The following is a 24,160-nucleotide window of genomic DNA, read 5'->3' as shown; positions in this document are numbered from 1 at the left end:
GACCCCCCTACCGGCCAGCACCCCAGTGAACAACTCACAACTCGGGAGTGTGGGGATGCCGTGGGCTGGGGGGCCCTACTTCAGCCGTGACTCAACTTTGGGCAGTTAAGTTTCAGCGTCAGATGGCTTGGCCTCCAGTTTACTGCCTCTTGGCTCTGAGACTTCAGGCAAGTTACTTAGCTTCTCTGAGCTTTAGCCTCCTCATTTGTCAAATGGAAATAAGATCCTTGAACCTATCTCAGAATTATGTTTAGCACAGGGTAGGTGCTGTGTTTTAGCCACCTGCTCATGGGGCTGTTGCATCCCTAGTGTGAGATGTTGGCAGGCTTCCCTAATGTTCTATTTTCCTCCACTCCCCACCCTGGCCTCCCCAATGCTGAGGGTAGAGCGTGGCCCATCTGAGGCAGGACAAGCCTGTCCCCGGCCATAGGAAAACCTCTGTCTGGCTGGAAGTCAGTGGCCAGGCCTGGCAGGCTGGATAGGCTGTAGCTGCTGCCCACTTGTGAGGTGGGGGGGGGTTGGGGGGCCCCACAAGTTAGGTTGGTGATCACCTGTCAATTGGTCTCTGAATTTCAGTAAAAAGGAAACTTTTAACTCCAACAACTTCTAAGCAATGCCTTGGGCTGAGTAGTGAGCTCTCTATCACTCAGAGATTTCCACCAGGGCCTGGGGCATTGTGGCTCAGGAAAGGGACCCCTCATGTCCTATCAGACTCTGCAGCCAACCCAGGGCTAAAAGGTGTTCCAGCCTTCCCGTCAGGAATAGCTGCTGCCGCTTCTGTTGTGTGTGTAGTGATTTTATGCCGTCCTCCCCCAGGTGGCAGGCCCTGACCTGGTGCTGGAGACTGGGGGTCCAGACAAACGTCAGATATGGCTTGACCTGGTCCTCAAAGGCCCATGGTCTGGTCATGGCCTCTAGCAAATCGGAAGTATGCACATCAGCACTGTTTTTCATGCAATTTCCCCTGTAGCTCCCTAATGCCATGCCCAGAGCCTCAGTGTGTGGGGGAGCCAATCCCATCGATTGCCGAGAGATGGGTGTGGGCAGAGCAGAGACGGCCACAGCTCTACTCTAGGGGAGGACTCAGCCAGCATGAGGAACAGAGGAGGTCTTCTGCCGCCCAGGGTACATGTGTGTGCATGTGTGTGTAACGGGTTATGATGGGGGGCAGGAGGACTGCGGAGCTCCAAGGAAACCAGCCCGGCTCCAGGTGGATGAGGTGCCCACCAATGGGACGCAGAACCTGGGAGGACAGCAGGCCTAGGACAGGGCCGCTTTGGAGGGCAATCCTCTCCCAGCGTGGCTGTTCCGGAGCCACTTTCTCTGAATCATACCAGATGGACTAGCAGTCTGATTCCTCATTTTTCACAGTCGCCACTCGCTGGTGTAACAAAACACATGCTCTGCAGTGATAAAGTCTGAACGTTTTAGCAAATTAAAAATGTTTATTTATATGCACTTAAAAATATCTCCCTATATAATAAAAGGAAGTACATTTTCATCTAACACTTTCCTTAAATCAGCACACATCTCCATTCTGGTTTGATGTGAGACCAGGAGAAACAGAGAGAGAACGAGGGAGAGGTGGGAAGAGGGGGAAGGGAGATAGATTATTTACTGGTTAGGATTCCTAAGTGGTCATTCTGCCCAAAACTACACAAGCTTCCTCTGGGATCAGGGAGCAGAGTCGGTGGTTGTAGCAACTGTCAAATGTGCTTGGTGGCTGATCTCATAGCCAGTTGTATGATAAGACTGGGGCCTACATGGGCAGGTTGGCTTACATGGACAATATCTTCTAGAAAATATTGGGGTTTTGTTTGTTTGATGAAGACCAGACTTTCCCACCAAGGGTTGTAGTGATAGGGCAGAGGATCTAGAGGGCAGAGCCTGTGCAGGGTCAGACTCCTAGATGCCAGGAGTAACCCCGCCTCTGCTTTACACAGTAGTTGTGCGGGTCCTGCCTGCCTATTCTGGGCCTCAGTGTACCCATCTGAAAAGTGTGAGCCTGGATCCATTTGCACTCACAGCCCCAGGGACTGCCAGGGATGTTCAGTGGTCACCCCATGACACGTTTGCTTGAGGAAGGCTAAAGATCCAGTCCTCTTCCCTCCCACTTCTGCAAGGCTGGCGGCTCCCCCCAGGGCTGAATCCGGGGGAAGCAGGCACAATGGGGAAGGGGCCATAAAGAGGCCAGTCTTCCAGGGCTCTTGAGCCAATGCCTCACCTCTAGTCCCTCTTCCTGTAGTTCTCTGGACCTTCCATAGGGTCTAATGATGGGGTTGTTGAGCACAGCTACAGCCTGTGCTGTAAGAGAACTGACAGGCCCTAAGGGAGGGGCAGGGGTGAGTCGTGCCTGGGTCTTCTTGGATTCAGGAGCCATGGGCTTCTCCCCTCTCCAAAGCCCAGAGATTCCGTGCTCTGTGTGACCTTGGGTATATGACTTCACTCCTCTGAGACAGTTTCCTCAGGTGCAAAACAGGGATGCACAAACCAGTCTTCCCAAGCTGTTGGAAAGAATCATAAGTTAGATATTGGATATAATCCTTCATCCAATGAACACAGTAGGGTTCCAAGAAGGCTTCTTCCATTCACATTCATGCCTAAAGGGCTCTTTCCTCCTGCATCTGGAGACCCCCTGGCCAGCCCTTTGAGGCCAGGTTGTTTTTTTTTTTTTTAAGATTTTATTTATTTATTGAGAGACACACAGAGAGAGGCAGAGACATAGGCAGAGGGAAAAGCAGGCTCCCTATGGGGAGCCCGATGTGGGACTTGATCCTGGACCCTGGGATCATGCCGTGAGCCAAAAGCAGATGCTCAACTACTGAGCCACCCAGGTGTTCTAAGGACATGCTTAAAGGAAGGAGCAGCTGGGTGGGACCTGGGGAGGAAAGGTGGGCCCAGGACCCAGCCAGGCCCTTTACCCAAGCCTGTACTCCCATATAAACCCCTCTTGCTTCCTTCTAGGCTCCAGGGGTACGAGAGACAACAGGCCCTTATACTCACTCTCCCCAATGGGTTGTGGCGGATGGTAGGGCAACCCACTATGTTCAGGCACTATGGCTTAGTGCCTGAACCGGGACACTGGAGTGAAAGGGGCATGATTTGTAATGCATATGCCAGATCCACTAGCATGTATGAGACCAATGGGCATGAACGCTCTAGCTAATAATTTCCCATCCTAGTCACAGGCTCACACAGACCCTCACAAGGCCCTGATAGGTCAGTCAGGCACAGCGTCCCTGATGGCTCATTTTAGAGATGTGAAATTATAACATTCCTGGGGTCATACTGCTGGTGGCTAAGAACCCGGGTGATCATGTAAGTCACAAGCCATCGCAACACGGTGACACTTGCCCTATCTGTTCTTGCCCAAACCTCCCTGTATCTCTTTCATCCCAGGGAAAGGAGAAATGTTCCAGACCACCCAGAAGGTCCATGAGGCCTGACTCTGTCACTGGTGTCACTCACTAGCTCTGTGACCTTGAGTGAGTAACTTAACCTCTTTGCTTCAGTTTGCCCATCTGTAAAATAAGGATGATACCATCTGTCCCTCCAGGTCACTGTGTTGAGACAATATGAACTGGCCCAGGATCTGGTACAATCAATATTGGTAGATTAGGACGATTGAATAAATACCTGATTCATGGCTGCTGTTCCTTTTGTTGGCAAGAGTGGGCAACTCATAGTCAGTGAATGTCAACTGAGCCCCTACTATGTGCCTTGCCCTGCACTACATGTTTTCTAGGCACAATCTCCCTGGATTCCTCACCTTATTGAAAGGGTGGTAAGATTCTTATCCCCATTTTCCAGATGAAAAGGCGGGGGGGGGGCGATCTTATTTAACGTGGGCAAGGTCACACAGCAAAGAGGAGGAGGCACTGGCTTGGCGGAACCAGGAGCGGGCTGTCAGTGTCCATGCACGTGGCCTGCCCTTCTCATTGCCCAATGGGAGAAAGGGGGGCCCAGAGAGGGCAGGTTACTTGCCCAAGGTCACGCAGGAGACGGTGGCCGAGGCCTCCAGACCTCCGAGGGTTCCCGTCGCGGACCCCCCTCCTCCTGCGCTCGGGCCCCTCCAATCCGCAGCTCTGCGTGCGGGGGCGCGCGCATCCCCCGGCTGTCGGTCCGTCAGCCCGTCTGTCTGGGTGTCTACGCGGGCGCAGCCGTGCACCCCTCCCCAGGCTCGGGCGCTGCGCAGGGAGAGGCAGGGCGTCCGCAGCGCCCGGCCCGCGCCCCGCGCCCCGCGCCCCGCGCCCCGCGCCCGCAGCCGCCAGACGGCAGCGCCTGCGCCCGCGCCCCCCCAGCCGGTGCGCGGGAGCCGCCGGGGCAAAGTGGGCGGCCGGCCGGCGGCGCGGTCTCCGGCTCGCTCGCTCGCTCTCGGCTCCCGGGGGAAGCCAAGCCGGGGAGCCCCGGCAGCCCGCCCTCCAAGATGAAGAAGCTCCAGGGAGCTCCCCAACGCAAGGTAGGGCACGAGGACGGGGGCGCACCTGAGGGAGGGGAGCAGAGGCCCGCCCCCATCCAGGCCCCGGGAGGGTCTGAGAGGGCGCCGGCCGGTCCCGGCTCGGGGCTGGGGGAGGCCGGGCTGAGCTAAGTCGCAAGGAGGGGCGGGGTCACGGCCTGCCGGGGGGTGGGGGTGGGGGTGGCGACGCGGCCGTCCCCATCTGGGGGTCGGGGTGTGGTGTGATGGGGCTGGGGCTCAGTGGGCCAGGCCCTTGAACAGGTGTCTGCACCCCCAGGAGGCACGGGGTAGGGGTGTCTGGGGCCGAGCACCCACCCTCTCCAGTACCCCAGCCGTTCCCCCCAGGGGCTGATTGGGGTCCGGGCTGTGAGCAGAGCTGAGCGCCAGCCTCTAGCTGGACTAATTTCGGGGGTGGGGGGCGGGGGGCGGGGAGCCGCCCTGGTGCTCCTGCGTGCGCTCTACCCTGAAGCAGCCTCGCAGAGCCAGCAGGGGGTCGCTGTCTTTCCTGCCCAGGCTTTTGCCCTGCGGGGGGGCCGCCACCTGCTTCCTGCCCATCCGCTTTAGCTCCCCCGCTAAGACCCCAGGCTGCCCATCAGCGGGGCTGGCCGGAGGCAAGGGCAGGGTGGGAAGAGAGGGAGACCCAAGGGATCTGGGGGTGGGGTGGAAGCTGGCATGAGAGAAGGGCCAGCTCTGTGCTTCTGGAGCCCTGGTGGAGCCCACAGCCCCTCCCCACCTCTCCTGTGGGGCTAGACCCCCCAGCCAAGTCGCCTGTGGGGGCGGGGCGTGGGCAGGGAGGAAGAGTATTGGGTCAAGTTTTCTCGCTTTTGGCTTAAAAGTACCAGTCCTAGCCAAGGAGTCAGAACTCCTGGGCACTATTTCTGCAGATACCACTTACCCTGAGACTTTGGGCAAGTCCATTCTCTAACCTGGACTATCATTTGATGATCCAGCTCCAGTATCAAGGCACCAAAGCAGGCCCCGCTGTTCCTGAGTGGGGCCTGGGGGATGTGGTGACCCCGCAGGGGCTGGTAGAGGCAGATGGGAGAAAGGACTCTGAGGGGCTGGTGTTATATTGACCACTTCCACCCCCATCCCCCTCCCTCCTGCCCCTCATTGGAGCCTTCTCCCCCACCCCGCCCCACCCTGCAGCTGGGCGGAGAACCACTGTGATAAGTGGGTCTTTTTTATTCGTTGACATGAGTGACTTCTTGGGGCTGTTTGTGGTCTCTTGGGTCTTCTTGGGTCCTGCTCCCCACTCTTTTCCATTCTCCTACTCTCTCCCCTTTCTCTCCCCACAAGAGCTGCTGTTCCTTACTGCCACAGGGCCACACCGTGTGTATAGCCACGTTCTGTGAAGCCTTACCTGGGAGCTGTGTCTTGTTATCCCCACTTTATAGACAAGGAGAAAACAGACATGGGGGATGCAGCTTGCTGCTTTCCCAAAGAGGGGCTGAGCAACCTAGGACCATCAGGGCAGGGTGGGGCCACCTGGCTTCAGTGTCCTCTCCCTTGGTCTCAAGGTGAAGGGGGCAGGGAGGGAGGAAATGCCAGGTATCAGCCAGGGAATAGCATTGTTCAGAGATGAGCCCTGGGCTCAAAGTCAGGGGTGTGGAATCTGGTTTTGCTCTGCCCTTATCTTGCTATTTGACCTTGGACTCATCCCTTCCCCTCCCTGAGACTCAGTTTCCTCATCTGCACAATGATGAAGTTGGACTCCAAATTTCTATTGTCTCTCTCATCCTGCAGAAGGTCTGAGAGCCTTGGCTTGGGGCAGGCTAACCTCTCCCAGAGCCTGCCACTGCTGGTGACCTACATCTGTTGGTCCCTAAACAGAGGGGGTGCAGGCCTGACAAACTCAGGATTACGTTCCTGCGTGACTCGGGATAGGCAGTGGGGAGTCGGAGGTGGGATCTTCACGCCCAGGCGGAAGTGTGAAGCGACTCACCGAGCTTCCAACGCTGCCCCATCGATTTGGTTACTTGTCTCCCAGGCAGTCCCATCCTCTCCATGTGCCAGCCTCCTGGGATTCGGCCTATGGTGGGCTTGGGGGTTCCAGGTGGTCTTGGGATTGGCTTATCTTTGGAGGACCCAGTCCCCTGTCCCTGGAGCAGGAGCAGGCTTCCCTCTGATTGGGGGAGGAGGGGGACAGAAAAGCTGGCAGCATCCTGCTCTTGGAACTCTTGTCACCATGGAAACAGAGAGCCGGGACTGCTCTGTGAGCAGAGAAAGGGCAGCAGCTTCTCAGGAGGGATCAGAGGAACCTCATTACTGGGCCCTCCTGCCAGCTGGCCTGACGGGGCTGGGGGGCTCACAGGGTGACCGGCCTGCCACACTACCCCGTCTCAGGGGCCGGTGTCAACTGGCTGCTCCTCCATCCCTCCCGGAGCTCACCTGGCAGGGAGTGATTCCAGGGGGCCCGTACTCACCCAGCCGGGGAGGAAAACTGTGGAAGCACAGTGCTAAGAGGGCTGGGGCAGGTTTCAGATAGGTCTGGGGGTTGCTGCTACCCTCAGCCCAGCATGTCTGAGATCACCACAAGCCCAATTACTGGAAAAGCAGCTTGTTCACGTTCGTTATCATCATCTCCAAGACACATAGTTATGCCAGGCTGTCCCTGTTATTACTGCCCTTCTGGCCAATAGCCAGCCTCAGGCAGGATTGTTACCATGGTCGCCACTGTCACCGAGAGCCAACCAAGACTGTTACCCCCAAACCCATCGCCTGACCCTGTCACCGCAGCTGGATGCCTCCAGTCCTATGACACCTGCACTCTCCTTCCACCTCTTTATCCCGGCAATGCTCACAGGACAAATGCCCGGCAAAACCCCCTCTGTCACCACCCAATTTGTGTGTGGACACCCACTTGGCTGGTGCCAGGAAGAGCAATTTTAGGGGAAAAAAATACCTGGTCAGTAGCTGATTCCCGAATCCCTGTGCTAGGAGCCAATCTGGTCTTCAACGGCTGTGAGTGTCTCTAGCTGAGGGTCTGGTGAAGCTTGCCTCACAGGCCATTAGAGCCAGAAGACTAATAGATGGACCTACATTTCTCAGAGTAAATCTCAGCATGCAAGCTTCTTAAAACCCTTTCCTTCAATAGAATTGCAGAACACTGTCTATTCTAATCCCCATTTAGATAGTCCCAGTGGGTATTGATGCATTAAAGGATCTGACAAGTCCTGCAACAAAGAAAACTGTTTTGCTTTGTGTTAATCCAGTGTTCCCCCAATTTCTTTGACTCAAGAAGAAGTCTTGAGCGTCTATGAACATCCCAAGGGATGAGTTTTTGGAAACACTGATCTATTAAATTCCCTCAGTTTCGAGATGGGGAAACTGAGGCCCAGAAAACTCTTCCCTCAAGTCACACCATGAAGTGGCACAGACTTGGGACTAGAATTGTAGTCTCCTGACTCCCAGTCCAGAGGTATCACTGTTTTCTCACCACTATTTCTCAGTAGAAGCAGGAGGGTCCTTTCTCCTTTCTCAGAACCGTGATGTAATTAGACAATGGGCTTTCTTTCTTTCTTTCTTTCTTTCTTTCTTTCTTTCTTTCTTTCTTTCTTTCTTTCTTTCTTCTTTTTTTAAGATTTTATTTATTTATTCATGAGAGACACAGAGAAAGGCAGAGACACAGCAGAGGGAGAAGCAGACTCCCTGCAGGGAGCCCCATGTAGGATTCCATCCCAGAACCCCAGGATCACTCCCTGAGCCCAAGGCAGACATTCAACCACTGAGCCTCCCAGGTTCCTGACAGTTGGCTTTCTTTGCAGTTCCGTCCTTCTCTGCCATGGGTTTGAATTTCAGAGGCAAGTGGGAAGGGCATGGCTGACCCTTTCTTCTGACCCATTCCAGGAGACACTTTGGGGAACTGCTCTCTGAATTTTAGGTAGTTGGCCTGGTGTCCTTGGGCTTCCTTGCTGGCCCTCAGCTTGAGCGGCTCACAGACGTCCTAACTCATCTGCCGGGCCAGCATTCTGAGCAGCTGGAGGAGAGCCTCCATTTCCCAGCCCCAGTCTGGAGGGAGAATGCCCAGTGGACTTCTCCACCCTCCTTGAATCGCAGGCAGGGATGTTAGGGACAGCTGGCTTCCTGTCCCCTCTGTGCATGCATCTCTCCTGCAGTGACAAGAAGATTAGGACTTTTGTGAGATAGATTGGAACTCAGTAGCCTCTTCCTGATGGTGAACTAAAATTCACAGTCCTCCATAGATCTCCTTGAGCCACCAGAGCATAAATCGAATTCCTCCCTTGGGGTAGCTTGTGTTCCCTCCAAGTCCTCTTCTATCTGTGCTAAGGGCCCCTACTTCTTCCCCTGTCCTCCTGTGACTGCTTCTTCTGAGCACCCTCCTGTCTGGCCACTTGCCCTGTAGACATGCTCCGAGCTATCTGTGTCTTTCTTAAAATACCATGCCTGGAATGGAATAGCAAAAGGCAGCCCTGGAGGTTGGACACTCGAGCTTCACCGCTGAGAAGCTCTGGGCTTGAGAACTAGCTCTCCACCAGCCAGCCTTGTAAAATCTCGGGTATGTCCTGACACCTCTTGGAGCCCCAGTGGTCCTCATGATTAAAATAGGACCCAACAGCCTGGTTGGCTCACAGGTTTAGCGCTGCCTTCAGCCCAAGGCCTGATCCTGGAGACCCGGGATCGAGTCCCACATCAGGGTCCCTGCATGGAGCCTGCTTCTCCCTCTGCCTGTGTCTCTGCCTCTCTCTTCTCTCTGTGTTTCTCATGAATACATAAATAAAATCTTAAAAAACAAGCAAACCAGGACCAAGAGGTGCCTGGGTGGCTCAGCTGGTTAAGCATCTGCTTTAGGCTCAGGTCATGATCACAGGGTCCTGGGATGGTGCCCCTACATTGGGCTTTCTGCTCAGCAGGGAGTCTGCTTCTCCTTCTCCCTCTACTGCTCCTCCTCCCTCTACCCGTCCTTCCTGCTCATTCTCTCTCTCTCTCTCATGCTCTCTCTCTCTCTCTTTCAAATAAACAAATGAAGGAATGCCTGGGTGGCTCAGTGGTTGAGCACCTGCCTTTGGCTCTGGGCATGATCCCGTGGTCTGGGATCGAGTCCCACATTGGGCTCCTTGTGGGGAGCCTGCTTCTCCCTCTGCCTATGTCTCTGCCTCTTTCTGTGTGTCTCTCAGGAATAAATAGGTAAAATCTTTTAAATAAATAAATAAATAAATAAATAAATAAATAAATAAATAAAATCTTTAAAAAATAAAACAGCGCTTAAACAAGTACTTAGCTCAGTGTTGTTCTGAGAATGAAATCAGCATATAATAAGAGCTCAGTACGTGGTAACCATTATTAAGATCATCGTCATCGTCATCAACATAGGACCTCCCTTGATTTGACCTCTGTGTCAACTGAACTAAGATCAAGCTGGCTTTCTTTGTGCCTGAGCCACCCTGCTGGCCTCATAAGTCTGTAGTGACCTGCAACCCCCAGGAGCTCCTATGTATAACGTGAAAGCCCAGGTCAGAGCACTTGATTTCCTCACCCAGGAGAGTATCTCCATATTCAGCTCTGTTTGATTTCATATTCTTATTTTGGGTGTGGGGCGGGATGTGTCACAACCTGGCCTCTTCTTTCTCCCTCACCCCTTTGGTCTCTTTTACTGGCAGCCCATTACCCCAGACCTGCTGATGACCCCCAGTGACCAGGGCGATGTAGATCTGGATGTGGACTTTGCCGCAGACCGGGGCAACTGGACGGGCAAGCTGGACTTCCTGCTGTCCTGCATTGGCTACTGTGTGGGCCTGGGGAACGTCTGGCGGTTCCCCTACCGAGCCTACACCAACGGAGGAGGTAGGGGCCCAAAGGGCTGCTTGTGGGGCATCTAGGCTAGTAGGCCAAGGCTTGGGGTGGAGTGAGTTTTTCAGTGGCATTAGCCACCACCTCCTAGATGGCCTTGAGCGGAATTCACTGAAAGCAGTGAAATGGGGCTGGGAGAACCGAGCTCTCTCTGCCTTGTCTTTTTTCATCACCCCAACCCCTCCGCTCTCTCTCCCATGCCCAGAGTGGATTCCTACTCACCTCCCCCCACAAAGCCTGGGCCCTGAGTGATGGGCAGAGAAGCTGCCTCTGCTTCATGACAGCAGGCTGTACCTACCTGCCTGGCAGTGATCACTGTGCTCTCAAAGTTCTCCCATCCCTCCTCCTCCCCTACCCCCTTCAGGACCTCACTCCATCCGTCATTCCCACTTGTGAATCTTCGATCTGTCCTCCTCTTCTGGTTCCTTCCACTCCGACTGCAAACACCAAGTCCGTCCCACCTTAAACCAATCCTCTGTTGTCCCTGCTTTGCCATCAAGTGACTGATCTGAGTCTTGTTAACAATAGCTGGGGTTGAGCACTCACCATCTGCCAGCCCCAGGCTTGGTGCTCTCACTTAACCCTGATGACAACCCTCCTGGGCGGGTACGGTTGCCTTGATGTGACAGCCAGGGCTTGGAGAAGCCAGGTCCCTTGTCCAAGGTCACACGGTGGCCTACCCAACATTCCACCTCCAGGACTACTTTGTCCAGAGCCAGTGTGCTCCCACCACCCACCCTCGAAGCCTCCTTCCGTCTCTGCCAAACTCCTGGAAGAAGCACCTATTGGCAGAGCGACAGAAATAGTCCAAATAGGAGATGAGGCAAGGAAAAGATGAATTGCTGTGACCGGAAAGTGTGAGACTGGAGCTGGCCTCTGATGCTCTAGGAACTCCATAATGGCCACAGTCCTGTCTGCTCTCCCTTTCCCTGGCTCCCAATTCTGTTTCTCTCTCAGTGCTGACCTCATTTTTTCCTGGGGCCAGCTCCCTCCTTGCAGGTGGGGGAGGGGGTGGCCACAGACAACTCTACAATGACTTCATCCTCAGAGCTGTTCTCTCTGAGCGCGTCCATATAGGATCTCAGGGAAGGTGTCTTAACTGGCCTGGCTCCCAGAAGGGGTGGCTAGTAAGGGGCTAGCATGACCGACAGCCCTCCCAGAGCCTGGTGGGCAGTTTTCTAAAGGAGCTGGCTGCCAATTGGAGAAGCCAATGGGGAGGGGTGTGGGACACAGGGGACAACTGGTGGCAGCCGCTAGCACCTAAGGTGGCATGGCAGAGAGGACACAGGAAGGTAGATTGGGGCCAGATCCCGAGGGCGTTCGTTTCCTACTGAGGAGTTTGCACTTTCTCCGGCAGGGCATTCCCTCAAGTGTTCCTTCACTCACTCAGTGTTTGCTCTGAGCCCAGCCCTGCCCTGGGCACTGGGGCTGCAGAGGTGAGTAAAGCCCCGCCAGCCCCCTTAGCCCTCAGTGATCTGATATATATCAGTCCCAGTCCACAGGAGAAGGACTCCGTGGGGTCGCAGGTGTCTGCCATCAGGACGGGGGCGGGGCTGGGCCTCAGAGGAGCTGACCCACCTGAGACCTTGCCGACCACCCTCCTCCTCCTCCTCCTCCTCCTCCTCCTCCTCTTCCTCCTCCAGGCGCCTTCCTCGTGCCCTACTTCCTTATGCTGGCCATCTGTGGCATTCCTCTCTTCTTCCTTGAGCTCTCTCTGGGCCAGTTCTCCAGCCTGGGACCCCTGGCCGTCTGGAAAATCAGTCCCCTCTTCAAAGGTGAGGCCTCATAAGTCATGGCAGGGGTCCTGGCCTGGGGGAGGCAGGGAGGTTGCCCCCCATGCCTCAGCCTCTCTAGGCAGAGAGGGAAGCGAAGTCCACAGAGGGAGGATGGCTTCTGAGGCCCCACAGCCTGGCCCACAGGAAGGCCTGACCTGAGGGCAGCCCCCTCTCCCGCACGCCCAGGTGCCGGCGCGGCCATGCTGCTCATCGTAGGCCTGGTGGCCATCTACTACAACATGATCATCGCCTACGTCCTCTTCTACCTCTTCGCCTCCCTCACCAGCAACCTGCCCTGGGAGCACTGTGGCAACTGGTGGAACACGGACCTCTGTCTTGAGCATAGAGGCTCCAAGGGTGGCAATGGGGCCCTGCCCCTCAACCTCACCAGCACTGTCAGCCCCAGCGAGGAGTACTGGAGGTCAGGCCACTGCCGGCCCAGCAGCTGTCTGGGAGGGCCCCAAGCTGCTGGGGTGGGGGGTGATGACAGGGGCAGGAATGGGCCGGCATCCCCGGGGGGCTCAGCTTGTACCTGGAAGGCCGAATCCCGGTACTGGTGTTAGGTGGACTCTGGCTTCTAATCCCAGCTCTTCGCCGACCAGCCGTGTGACCTTGCGCAAAGTATTTGGCTTCTGATACTTTATCTTTGAAGTGGGTATGATAATAGTATTTCTGAGGGTCGTTGTGAGGCTTAAAGGAAGGAAGTATAAATTGTGCCACCAGCCTATTGGATAATCATGCTCAGTAAACACTGGCTGATAATCATGATGCTGATGACACCAGTAATAGTAACCTTGCTGGCCACAGCTTTACCCCATGCCCGTGGAGTGTGGCAGGGTGACCAGAGGACACTCAAATCTTCATCCCCCACAGCCGCTACGTTCTCCACATCCAAGGCAGCCAGGGCATTGGCAGTCCCGGGGAGATCCGCTGGAACCTCTGCCTCTGCCTGCTGCTTGCCTGGGTCATCGTGTTCCTCTGTATCCTCAAGGGTGTGAAGTCCTCGGGCAAGGTGAGCCCTGGGGGGTCCTAGAGGCCTGCGGGGCTGGGAGGGGTGAGGGCTTCCTGGAGGAGGCAGCAGGGCATGGACTGAGCCTGAGAGGATGAATTGGGAAGAGGTTGGGAGTGGGGGTGCGGGTGTGGGGGGTGGGAAGCACTGCTGGAAGAAAGATTTGGAGGTAAGGATGGATGGTGGCTAGGCTGGTTCACTGGTTCACTAGACTGGAAACTTGTCAAGGATGGCCCTCTCTGTTACTCAAGTTTGTATCCTAACCCAGTGCTTGGCACTTTGAAGAGGCTCTGCAAGTTGGCTTATTGGATGCTTGGAAGGTGGGTCTAGGTGTCGGTACAAGTGACTAGAGCCCATTTGGTCTGTTGGAAAGTCCAAAGGGTGTGCTTCAGGTACAGCTGGTCTAAGGATTCAATGGGTGTCATCAGGAATATGGTTTTCTGGGTCTCTCAGGAGTGCCTTCCTCCAGTTGGCTTCCTTCTCAGGCTTCATTCTCCATGAGGGTCCCCTTAGCAGCTTCAGGCTTCCATCTTACCTGCCTACCCAAGAGTTCTCTCTCTTGCCCCAGTTTTCAAAACCCCTAGAACTGAGTCTCACTGTGTAAGCAGGGTCATGTACCCATCCCTGAACCAGTCACTGTGTTCAGGAGGGTGGGGTGCTGTACTTGCCTGGGCCTCGTCATATGCCCATCCCCGGAGCTGGGAATGGAGTCAGCCCCAGCTAGGGAAAGTCAGAGGATTGGTATCTGAAGGAGACCAGCTGGATGCTAGGAAGACAAAACCACAGATGCCCACCTGATGTTATGAAGGGTGGAAAGGACCATGAAGCTGGCTTAGAAAGACTTGGAAGCCTTCTGAATGGTTTACTCAATCATTTATAAATTAGAACTTGTCCCTGTGCAAAGTGCTGAGAAGTGTCACCCACGAGGAGTGGCACCAAAAGAAAGACTTAGAAAGGTAGGGTAGAAACCAATGAGAAAGAGAGAAGTGATCAAGGTGCAAATCCGGGCAGTGGGGAGCTTGAGACCTGGTGGTGTTTACCGAGGAAGTACCTGGAGGTTTGGGAACAGATGGAGACAGGGTAGGGGGAACTTTGGGAATGTGCAGTGGCAGATGACCACACAGGATGGGTTGCATGGGCTGGGGGGCGAGGGAATGAGCATATGGCAGGAGGAGAGTCTCATAAACCCTAGACAAGGCCTCTAGGCAAGGGCTGAGGGTGGCCTGGAGTGGGGCGCAGCAGAGCTGGAAACAGGATAGGTTGGGGACACCTCAGGAAGCAGTGACAGGGTTTTAATGAAGGATCTGTGTGTGGAGGGTGGGAGGCGGGGAGGGAAAGAGAAGCATCATAGATAATGGCTGTTCTCAGCTTGGCCTACCCAAAGGTTGAGGAGGCGAGTTAGGTAAGACGGGGATTTCTGGAAGAGGAACAGGGTAGAAGCAGGGTCCTCCCTGCCTGCCATCGCCACTTATCACATCTCAGGTGGTGTATTTCACGGCCACGTTCCCCTACCTCATCCTGCTCATGCTGCTGGTCCGAGGAGTCACGCTCCCAGGGGCCTGGAAGGGCATCCAGTTCTATCTCACCCCCCAGTTCCACCATCTGTTGTCTTCCAAGGTGAGGCTCTCGGGGCTGGGGCGCAGAGGGAGGGATCAGGCCTTAAGCCAGGGGGCAAAAGGAGGAGGGCCCCCTGGAGAAAAAGAGGGCAGCGGGTAGGAGTCCTCCGTGTGGTGGGCCCTTGGTACCACACTCTGTGCTCAACACTGTGTCTCTTTCATTTCTTATTCTTCTACTTCAGAAGTAGACATTATTACAAAAAAAAAAAAAAAAAAGTAGACCTTATTCTGGGGCGCCTGACCGGCCCAGTCAGAGGAACAAGTGACTCTTGATCTCAGGGTCATGAGTTTGAACCCCACATTGGATGTAAAGATTACTAAAAAAATAAACCTTAAAAAAAAGTAGACATAAAAAACAAAAACGTAGACGTTATTCTCCCATTTTACAGGCAAAGAAACTGAGGCCCAAAAGAGTGATAAGCTTAAGGTCCCATGGCTAGGGAGTGGCAGAGCTGGAGTTCCAACCCAGATGTGTCTGACTCCAAACCCCAAGGAGGGCATTAGTAATGACAGAAACAGTACTGCTGACGGCTAACATTTCTTATTTGTTAAGGGATGAGTGCCTGACCCTGCCCTAGCACTTGGCACGTAGGTAGTCATGAATCCTTACTGCCACCCTATAAGGGAACTCCTCTTCCTATCCCTGCATTACAGAGGGAGGTCCCGAGGCTCAGAGAGGAGAGACCATACAGCCACAAAGGAGGGAATCACATTGAGGGCCCTCCAAATGCAAGGAGGAAGTAAAGGGGTTCCATGGGCTCGTTGTCAACATGGATCTACTGAGAATTTACATAAGACACGACTTCCTTCAGAATTGGACCCACCTTAGCGATCATCTAGATTCTGGATGGGGAAACTGAGGCCAGGAGAGGTTTTTTTTTTTTTTTCCTCCTGACCTACTCTGGGCCAGGCTCTTCACCACGCCGTTCCCTGGACCTGTTGGCTAGCTCCCGCCCCACCTCCTCCCTCCTCTTTCCTTGGCCCCCTGGACGTGGCTGTGGTGTGCCAGCCCCTTCGCTTTGCTCTCCCTCTGCATTCTTCCCTGCCACAGGTGTGGATCGAAGCTGCTCTTCAGATCTTCTACTCCCTGGGTGTGGGCTTCGGGGGTCTGCTCACCTTTGCCTCCTATAACACATTTCACCAGAACATCTACAGGTTAGTGCAGCCTGACAGACCCTGGGGCCGGAGCAGGGAGGAGAGAGGCTGGCCAGGGCAGGCCTTGCGGGGTGAAGGCAGGGCCCGCTCACTCCGGCCTGGGCTTGTGTGCCTGGACTTCCCCTGGCAGAGACACCTTCATCGTCACTCTGGGCAATGCCGTCACCAGCATCCTGGCTGGCTTCGCCATCTTCTCTGTGCTGGGCTACATGTCTCAGGAGCTGGGTGTGCCTGTGGACCAAGTGGCCAAAGCAGGTGGGCCGGCTGCCCAGCCCTGGTGGGTGAGGGTGTGTGTTGGGCACAGCTGGGGCTGGGCAGGGGGCACACGTGTGGACCTGCAAGGTTGTGGATGGCTGTGGCCAGTGTGTGTGTGGATGTGCGCACATGCAAAGGAACGTGTCTTACCTGGTCTCTGGGTGTGCAAGTGCAAAAGGGTGTGGGTGGGCAACCTGTGTCTGCAGAGAAATGAATTTCTGTGCGAGATTGTCTTCTGTTTTGTTACATCTCAGCAACTCGCCTTGCTTGTCCAAATGAGTCATTTCCTGTGTCAAGATGTCTTGTGCCAGTGAATGGAGGGTTCAAGTGAGGATGTGAATCAGTGTCCTGTGCCAGTGGATGTGTCTAAGTATGTGTGGAGTGGGATTGTTTGTGTAAATGATGGTGTACATAAGTGTATTCAAATGAGGTTTCCTAGTGAGTCTTGTGTTTGTGCTCATTATTAATTCATTTATTTTATCACTCTGTGTTCATTGCACACCGGCAGTGTACTGGCCTGTGTCCTAGGAGTTAAGCGTTTCAAGTGTGCAGTCAGTGTGCATCTCTGGGTTTGTGACCCTAGTGTACCCAAGCGGGTGTAAGCGACCCTGTATGTTTGAGTGTGCCTACGGGGGCCTACCTCGTGCATGCCCCGGGCTGCTGACCCTTTCTGCCCTTGGCCCAGGCCCCGGCCTGGCCTTTGTCGTCTACCCACAGGCCATGACCATGCTGCCTCTGTCGCCCTTCTGGTCCTTCCTTTTCTTCTTTATGCTCCTGACTCTTGGCTTGGATAGCCAGGTGAGCCTTGTCTGTGCCGGCGTGCACCTTGCGGGGTGATGTGCATCTGGGTGTGTCCCTGTGTGATGTGTGTCTGTGTGTCCACACGTGATGTGTTATGTGTATGTGTGTGTCTGTGTGATGTGTGTATATCTGAGTGTGTGTGTGTCTGTGTGAGTTTGTGTGTCTGTGCACGTGTGTATGTGTGTGTGGTGGGGCAAGAATTCTGACACCTCCTTCTCTCCTCCCCAGTTTGCCTTCCTGGAGACCATCGTGACAGCTGTGACGGACGAGTTCCCATACTACCTGCGGCCCAAGAAGGCTGTGTTCTCGGGGCTCATCTGCGTGGCCATGTACCTGATGGGGCTGGTCCTCACCACCGATGTGAGTGCAGGGAGAGTGGGCAGCTGGTGGGGGAGGCAAGGCCAGGTGCCTGCAGCAATGTCTGTGACTACTCGCGGGGCCACCTGCTTCTTCCTCTTTGGGAGGAGGCTAGCCCACCCCAGGCTCTCTCCCCCCGAGGCAGCTTGGCCCTGTGGCCCAGAGTCCTGGCTTTGAAATAAAAGACCTGGCTTCAAGCCTGGCTCCTACACTTACTGAAGGACCTCAGGACAAGTGGCTTCACCTTCCTCAGCCTGTTTTCCCACCAATAAAGTGGGAGCCTACATCTAGGATCATTGTGAGGCTCCGATAAGATGATGTGTATAAAGGCTCAGTGGGTGGACAGTGGTCATGCTGTCATCATCTTGCCATCACCTGGCTGCTTCCTGCCCACTCCCTGCCTGGAGAAGGGGTTGCATGACGGAGCAAGACTGGGGTGAGGGAACCCCAGAGCTGTGACTTGTGTTCTAGGGAGGCATGTACTGGCTGGTGCTTCTGGATGACTACAGTGCCAGCTTCGGGCTAATGGTGGTAGTGATCACCACGTGCCTCGCCGTCACCCGGGTGTATGGTGAGAGGGGCCATGGGCTAGGGAGTTGAGGCTCCCCACAGTGGGAGGATGGGAGTCTACTGTGGAGCGCCCCCCTGCACTGGGTCCCTGCTCCCAAGGGCCAGCGTCTCCAGTGGGTGCAGTGGGGTGGAGGAGGGGCTGCTGGTGCTCGTGGGGGGTGCCAGTGGGGCCATGCTCCTGTCCTCCCCTGTGCAGGCATCCAGAGGTTCTGCCGAGACATCCACATGATGCTGGGCTTCAAGCCGGGCCTCTACTTCAGGGCCTGCTGGCTGTTCCTGTCCCCGGCCACACTCCTGGTAACGGGTGGGAAGGAGGGCTGCCGGCTGGGACCCAGGGCTGAGAGTAGGGTCCCCTCCTGGGTATTCAGGCTGGTAGGACTGCCCTGGCCCAGAGTGGACCTCTGTCGGGGCTGAGGGGTGGGTGGGCATGGGGATCTTGGTCTACTGCCCTCCCCCTTGATGCTCCCAGCTTTTGGGCTGGGCCTAGCCCCACGTTCCGTTAGCAAAACGAGTGGGGCTTTCTCAGGCCGCAGGGCCTTAGGGCTGGGGCTTTAGGCTGGTGTGTTGGTGCCTATCTGTGCTTCTCAGCCTTGGAATGGGAGTTCAGGCACAGGCTCTCTCAGGAACAGGGTGTTTCAGAGCTGGGCCGTCTCAGGCCTCACAAAGGCTCCAAGGATAGATGGTCTCAGGTTCTATACAGCTTAGGACAGGCTTGTCTCTGACACTGGGTGGCTCTGGGCTGAGCTCTCTCCAGCCTTCAGGTAGCTTAGACCTGGGTTATCCTAAGCTCCGGGGCCTTTCAGAAGCCCACCGTGATGTTGGGGCCCCCACCCACAGGCCCTGCTGGTGTATAGCATCGTCAAGTACCAGCCCTCAGAGTATGGCAGCTACCGCTTCCCAGCCTGGGCGGAGCTGCTGGGAATCCTGATGGGCCTGTTGTCCTGCCTCATGATCCCGGCCGGCATGCTGGTGGCTGTGCTTCGGGAGGAGGGCTCGCTCTGGGAGGTAAGTCTGCCCCGCCCTTGTCTGCCCGGCCCTCCTGCCCTGGGCCCACCTGCTAGAACAGAAAACATCTGCCCCAGCACCTTACCCAAGCCTCACGGGCTTTTCCAACCAGTAGCCTGAGCTATGAATCTTCTCAGACCTGCTTAGAAAGAGGTAGGCTCAGGGGGCTTAGGGTCCTTCCCCTGGCACCCATGGGGCATCTGAGGTGGGGGGAGCCCAATCCAAAGACCACAGATGTCAGCCAATGCCTGCATGTCTTGGGGAGAGGACAAGGGAATGACCCAGGGTGCCACTGTGAGTGGGGCAGCAGTCAGGTCTTGAACTCTAGTCACCAGCCCAAAGCTACCCTATGGAACTCAGGGTCAGAAGGCAACATGGGGACCCCAGAAGGTGAGTTGTCACCCTTCTCTCTGCTTCAGTGCATGGGTGACCTGGGAATGGGCTGGTGGTGGGAGCCCTGCCCACACCAGGCTTTGTGAAGAAATCCAGAAAGCAGAGGATGCAAGTTGTCTGGGCATGGGGATCTGCAGGTCTCATCACAGGAGAGTGGGCCAGTCGATGTGCCATGATGCTGTGTGACCACTGCAATGCCCTGCACCTCTCTGAGCCTCACCACGCTCTGTACTTCTGAGGCCATGGGTGTGGCGTCCCTCCGCTGGGGAGAGGCTGTCACTGTGAGCAGAGCTGAGTGAGCCTCCTAGGGTCCAGAGAGAGCCTAGGGACCCCCCACACACACCCCATATATCCCATCAGGGGTATGCTGGAGCCAGCTGGTACTGGTTCATGAGAGCTAAGAGCTAATTATTCAGGGATGTTGTGAGCCAGTTGTTAAACCATTGGTTACTTGGAAATGACCTTGGCGGGGATATTTACACCACTGGAATTGGCTACAAGGCAAGCCTCCTGCGCCCCTCCACCCACTGCCCCCAGCCTGCCTGCCAGCACCCTAGTGCGCCCACTCCCCAGGCTGCTGCACTGCACCTCCGCTGGCCCTCACCCCACCTTCATATCTCCGCCTGGAAAGAGGCTCAGGGCAGAAGTGGGCTGTGGCGGCACCACCCAGACCACAGGGCAGTCCTGGGGTCCAGCCCTGCTCTGTGGACACAGAGCTGCTGTGTGACTGGGAGCTAACCCCTTGCTTTTTCCCAACCTTGGGAGCCCCACCTGTGCTACTAAGGGAAACTTGTCTCCTTGCCAGAGAACCAAGGTGTCTGCAAAGGGAAGGAGGAGAGGGGTGTTGCCCAGGGTGGAGGGCCCCAACCCCCTGGACTCACAGTGCCCCAGCCTCGCTAAGCTTCCCTCCTGCCCTGCTGCCGCAGCCACCAACAGCCAGGTGGAGGGCCATGCTGTTGGGTGGTGAGCACTGCAGAGGAGTCCTTGGCCGGCTCCAAGTACCAGCTCCAGAGACCAGGGCTTCCAGCACTGACACATTAGGAGGAATCCTGGATCTGCCGTTTGCCAGCCGCGTGGCCTTAAGCAAGTTAATGCACCTCTCTGAAACTTGCTTTTCTCTGTCCTTAAAGTAAGGGTTGCTGTGAGAAGAAAAGAAGCTCATCAATGTAGTGAGGAATGGGAGGGGCAGGAAAGCAGAGCATTTTAAAAGTTTAGGATGGAGTCAGACCGCCCAGGTTCAAACCCCAGCATCACCACTTCTCAGCCGTGTGACCTTAGCCAAGTTCACTGACCTCGCTGAACTGTACTTGCGGATGCGATCTGTGGGGGTGGAGCGTGAAGGTCATAATGCCCCTGTCCCAGGGACACTGTAAGGATGAAGCAGCCCACACTTAGCACAGGGCTGGGACACGGTGAATGTGTTGTTCCCCACCAGGGATTCTCACGGGTGTGATTTTGCTCTCAGAAGCCATTTGGTAATGTCTGGAGGCATTTTGCTTGTCGTAAGAGGATAATGTGCACAGGGGATGCTACTGGCCCCCAGGGGCAAGAGAGCAGGGATGCCATTAAACATCCCCCAGTGCGCAGAGAGCTCTTACACAGGGACTCTCCGGCCCAAAATATCCAGAGCACTCAGGTCGAGAAGTGTTGGTCTAGGCTCTAGCATTCAATTGGAAACAAATCTAAGTCCTTGATCTCAGGGAGCTTGTGTTTTAGTGTGGGAGACAGACAATAAACAAGTACATAAAGATAGTGGTAAGTGCTATACTTTAATGATAATAAATAAAAAACTGAAACAAAAGCAAAGTTTAGGAATAGAGAATGGGGGAAGGTATTTTGGCCAGGGTGGCTGGGGAGACTTCTGTGAGGGGGTGACAGACACTTGGCGAAACCAACAAGATGATCTATGTGGATGTCTAAGGGGAGAGCATTTTAGGCAGAAGGACAATCAGTGCAAAGGCCCTGAGGCAGGAGAGGCTGGCATGTTTGAAGGTGGCAAGGAGGTTGACAAGACTGGATCAGTGGGTGCCGGTGGAAGAGTGGCAGGCGATGAGATCAGGGAGGTAGACAGAGGCCAGGACATGGAGGCTGTGGTAGGCACTTTGGGCCTTAGTCCAAGTGAAATGACAAGCCAGTGGCAGGTTTCTGAGCAGGGGGGTCACGTGCTCTACAACAGTAGCAGTTCAGTAAGTGTCACTATGCTTGGAGTATGGAGCCATGATAGACCCTGGGCTAAGGACACCGCACACATATTCCTCCTTGAATCTGCACACAGTAGGCTCCACTTAATGTTGGTCATCTGTCCTCCTTGAAGGGTCTGGGGCTCTTCTCCCCTCAGGGCAGGCAGAGGGCTTTGGGAATGGTCTGGGAAGGGAGGAACCCTAGAACGTTCAGACTTAGTCATTATCTTAGTCACGTCGCTCCTTCCATGGAAACTGGGGCTCGAGGGGGAAAGATCAGCCATCAGAGTCAGAGCGAGGCCAAATGTGAGACGCTTGGAGGGTCAGCGACAATCCCTGCCTCAGGCTCCCAGCTCCTGGCTCTTCCCCTAAGCTCCCAGCTGCTTAGGACTCAGCATTTAGGGGAAGGGACCCAGAGCGGGCTCCTGGATTGGCTGGCATGCAATCATAGCAGCACCACTTACCGGGCCCTAGCCTGTTCCCAGCGCCCTGCTAACTGCTCCGTCTCGGTGCCTCCTGACAACCCTGTGAGGGCATCATGATCCCCAAGTTACAGAGGAGGAAGTAGAGCACGGAAAGCTTAAATCCCATGGCCAGAGGCCACCCAGCTTGCAAGTGACAGAGCAGGACTCTCATCTGGGCAGGTGACTCATTCGCCTGGGGAGGTGCCACTGCCCTCGCCCCCCCGGGATCGTGGCAAGGGCTGACCAGGTGATGTGGTTAGGTCTCTGCGGGTGCCTGGCCCCCCGGAAGCACTCCGTGAGCGCCGGCCCTTCTCACCGCTGTCATTGCTCTGCCGCAGCGGCTCCAGCAGGCCAGCCGGCCGGCCATGGACTGGGGCCCGTCGCTGGAGGAGAACCGGACTGGCATGTACGTGGCCACGCTGGCGGGGAGCCAGTCGCCCAAGCCACTGATGGTGCACATGCGCAAGTACGGAGGCATCACCAGCTTTGAGAACACTGCCATCGAGGTGGACCGCGAGATCGCCGAGGAGGAGGAGTCTATGATGTGAGCCGGGAGGCAGGCGGACAGGAGGCCCCGCCGGCTGCAAAGGGTGGCCGTGCCCTGCGGGGTGCTGAGAGGCCCGCGGCAGAGGTTGCCACGGTGGGTCCCCAGTGCAAGTCCTTCCTTGTGGCCTCTGCCTCTCCTGTGTCTACCTTCTCCACACACGCACACAAACCCACTTGAAGCTCAGTCCTCATTCTGCAGGTGGATGAACTGTGGCCAGGGAGGAGGGACTTGCCCAAGGTCGCATGGCAGAGGGGACTGGACCCCAGGCCTCCTGGCCAACCAGCTCCCTTTCTTACCTGGAAGCTGGCATCGTTCTCGCCTCTCTGTTCAGGGCCCAGACTCCTCTCTTTTCTAGGGGAGCCTGCCCCACACACTTCAAACAGCCAGAATCCCGAGCTGGACAGGGATACTCGGGGTGTGGCGAGGCCCACGAGGCCCCCCAGGCACCGAGGGTTCGCAGTGAAGTGAGAGAAAGAGCCTATGGGCTCCCATGCCAGGGCCAGGCTTCCTGAAGGTGGTGAGGTCTGAGGGCCCTGGACGATGGGAAGTTGGGAGGAGGGCAGGGTGTGGAGGCCCCAGTGTAGCCCCTGGGCTCGCCACCACCACTTGGAGCCCAGGGCAGAGACCTGGGTATTACTAGGTTACAGCAGGGTCCAGGGGGCAATGTCGAATGAGGGGGAGGGGAGCAGGGGACAAGGGGGGGCAGGGGTTTGCATGATCTTGTCGCGCTTTAGATAGAATATCTTTCAGGGTCAGTGTGCAGGGTGGATTAGAGGGGACAGGGTGGCGGTGGGAGGCCCGTGGGGGGGCGGGAGAGAGGGGCTGGTGGCCTGAGGGGGTGGGGGTAGGGAAAGGAGGAGGTCCCCACACTTTTTTCCCCTCCAGAGAAACAGTTATTTTATTTTGACCCCACACTTCTAAGAAGGGCCCTCGGCTTCCCTCACTGGACCCCATGCCCTCGGGTGTAGGGAGCGCGGGCGTGATCAGGACAGAGGACCAAGTGGAGAGGTGGGCGTGAGGGGTCCTAGTCAGGCCCCAAAGCCCCTCCACTCCATTCTCCCTGTTCCGGTGGACCTCGCCGTCTCCTCTGGCTCCAGGCACTGCTGGGAAATTGGCCTTGGCCGGGGTCAGCCAGGGCGACCAGAAGGCTTGGAGGTGGTCTGCACACACGACATCTGTCCTGATGCTGCACACTCTGCTCGGGGGCGGGGGTCCCTGGGCCCAGGCATGAGGGTGGAGGCCAAGAGCCAAGGGCAGCCAGCACCTCAAGCCTGTGGCCAGAGGCCTTGGCATCTTCAGCCCCGGGCACAGGAGGGGCCGTCCTGGGGTCCCCCCTTCCCTGAGATGTGGAGCTTGCCAATGTGCCCGGGCGGGGCAGGGCACCCTCATGGGCCGCCTGCGCACCCCCTCCCTCCAGCCGTCTCCCCAGCCTGTCCGTGTTCTGTTGGTTTACTGTTAATAAACACCAATGAGGTCATCCTTCCTACCCCTTCTCCTGACTGCCGAGAACCGTGATGTGGGCAGCACTGGGGTTTCCAGCTTCTGTGGGACGGATGAGGGAACTGAGGCTCTGCTGTTCGCTTTCCTGGCTCTCCTGGCTTCTGACACTTGCTGTCCCATTTCTCTGTGGCCACGGTCCGTCAGGGGAGTGGGGTTGGGGAAAGGGGGGCGAAGATGAGGAAGCCCTCCAAGACAACTTAGCCCCCCATTATACATACAGACAAACTGAGGCCCTCCAAGGCAGGGAGGCCTTGCTCACAGGTACC

General features: G+C 56.1%; 1 protein-coding gene and 1 long non-coding RNA gene across 2 annotated transcripts; one reads left to right on the top strand and one right to left on the bottom strand.

Moving 5' to 3' along the window:
- Positions 1-1,459: 1,459 nt before the first annotated feature.
- Positions 1,460-6,666, bottom strand: LOC140632479 (uncharacterized). Its single transcript, XR_012030073.1, has 3 exons — positions 6,402-6,666; positions 5,352-5,481; positions 1,460-2,504 (listed from the first exon to the last, which is right to left on the bottom strand). It is a non-coding gene; the product is annotated as an uncharacterized lncRNA (long non-coding RNA).
- SLC6A7 (solute carrier family 6 member 7) lies at positions 4,299-23,880 on the top strand. The gene is made up of 14 exons (XM_072824540.1): positions 4,299-4,459; positions 10,078-10,261; positions 11,911-12,042; positions 12,229-12,463; positions 12,916-13,054; positions 14,534-14,668; positions 15,719-15,822; positions 15,953-16,077; positions 16,763-16,875; positions 17,107-17,238; positions 17,707-17,806; positions 18,002-18,102; positions 18,643-18,810; positions 22,186-23,880. The coding sequence occupies exons 1-14, from the start codon at positions 4,427-4,429 to the stop codon at positions 22,393-22,395; spliced, it is 1,911 nt and encodes a 636-aa protein (XP_072680641.1). The 5' UTR covers positions 4,299-4,426; the 3' UTR covers positions 22,396-23,880.
- The last annotated feature ends 280 nt before the right edge of the window (positions 23,881-24,160 follow it).

The sequence above is a fragment of the Canis lupus genome, chromosome 4, assembly GCF_048164855.1.
Source record: "Canis lupus baileyi chromosome 4, mCanLup2.hap1, whole genome shotgun sequence".
Classification (NCBI taxonomy): Eukaryota; Metazoa; Chordata; class Mammalia; order Carnivora; family Canidae; genus Canis; species Canis lupus.
The sequence above is the reverse complement of the archived record's forward strand: the minus strand, read 5'-3'. Positions and strand labels throughout refer to the sequence as shown.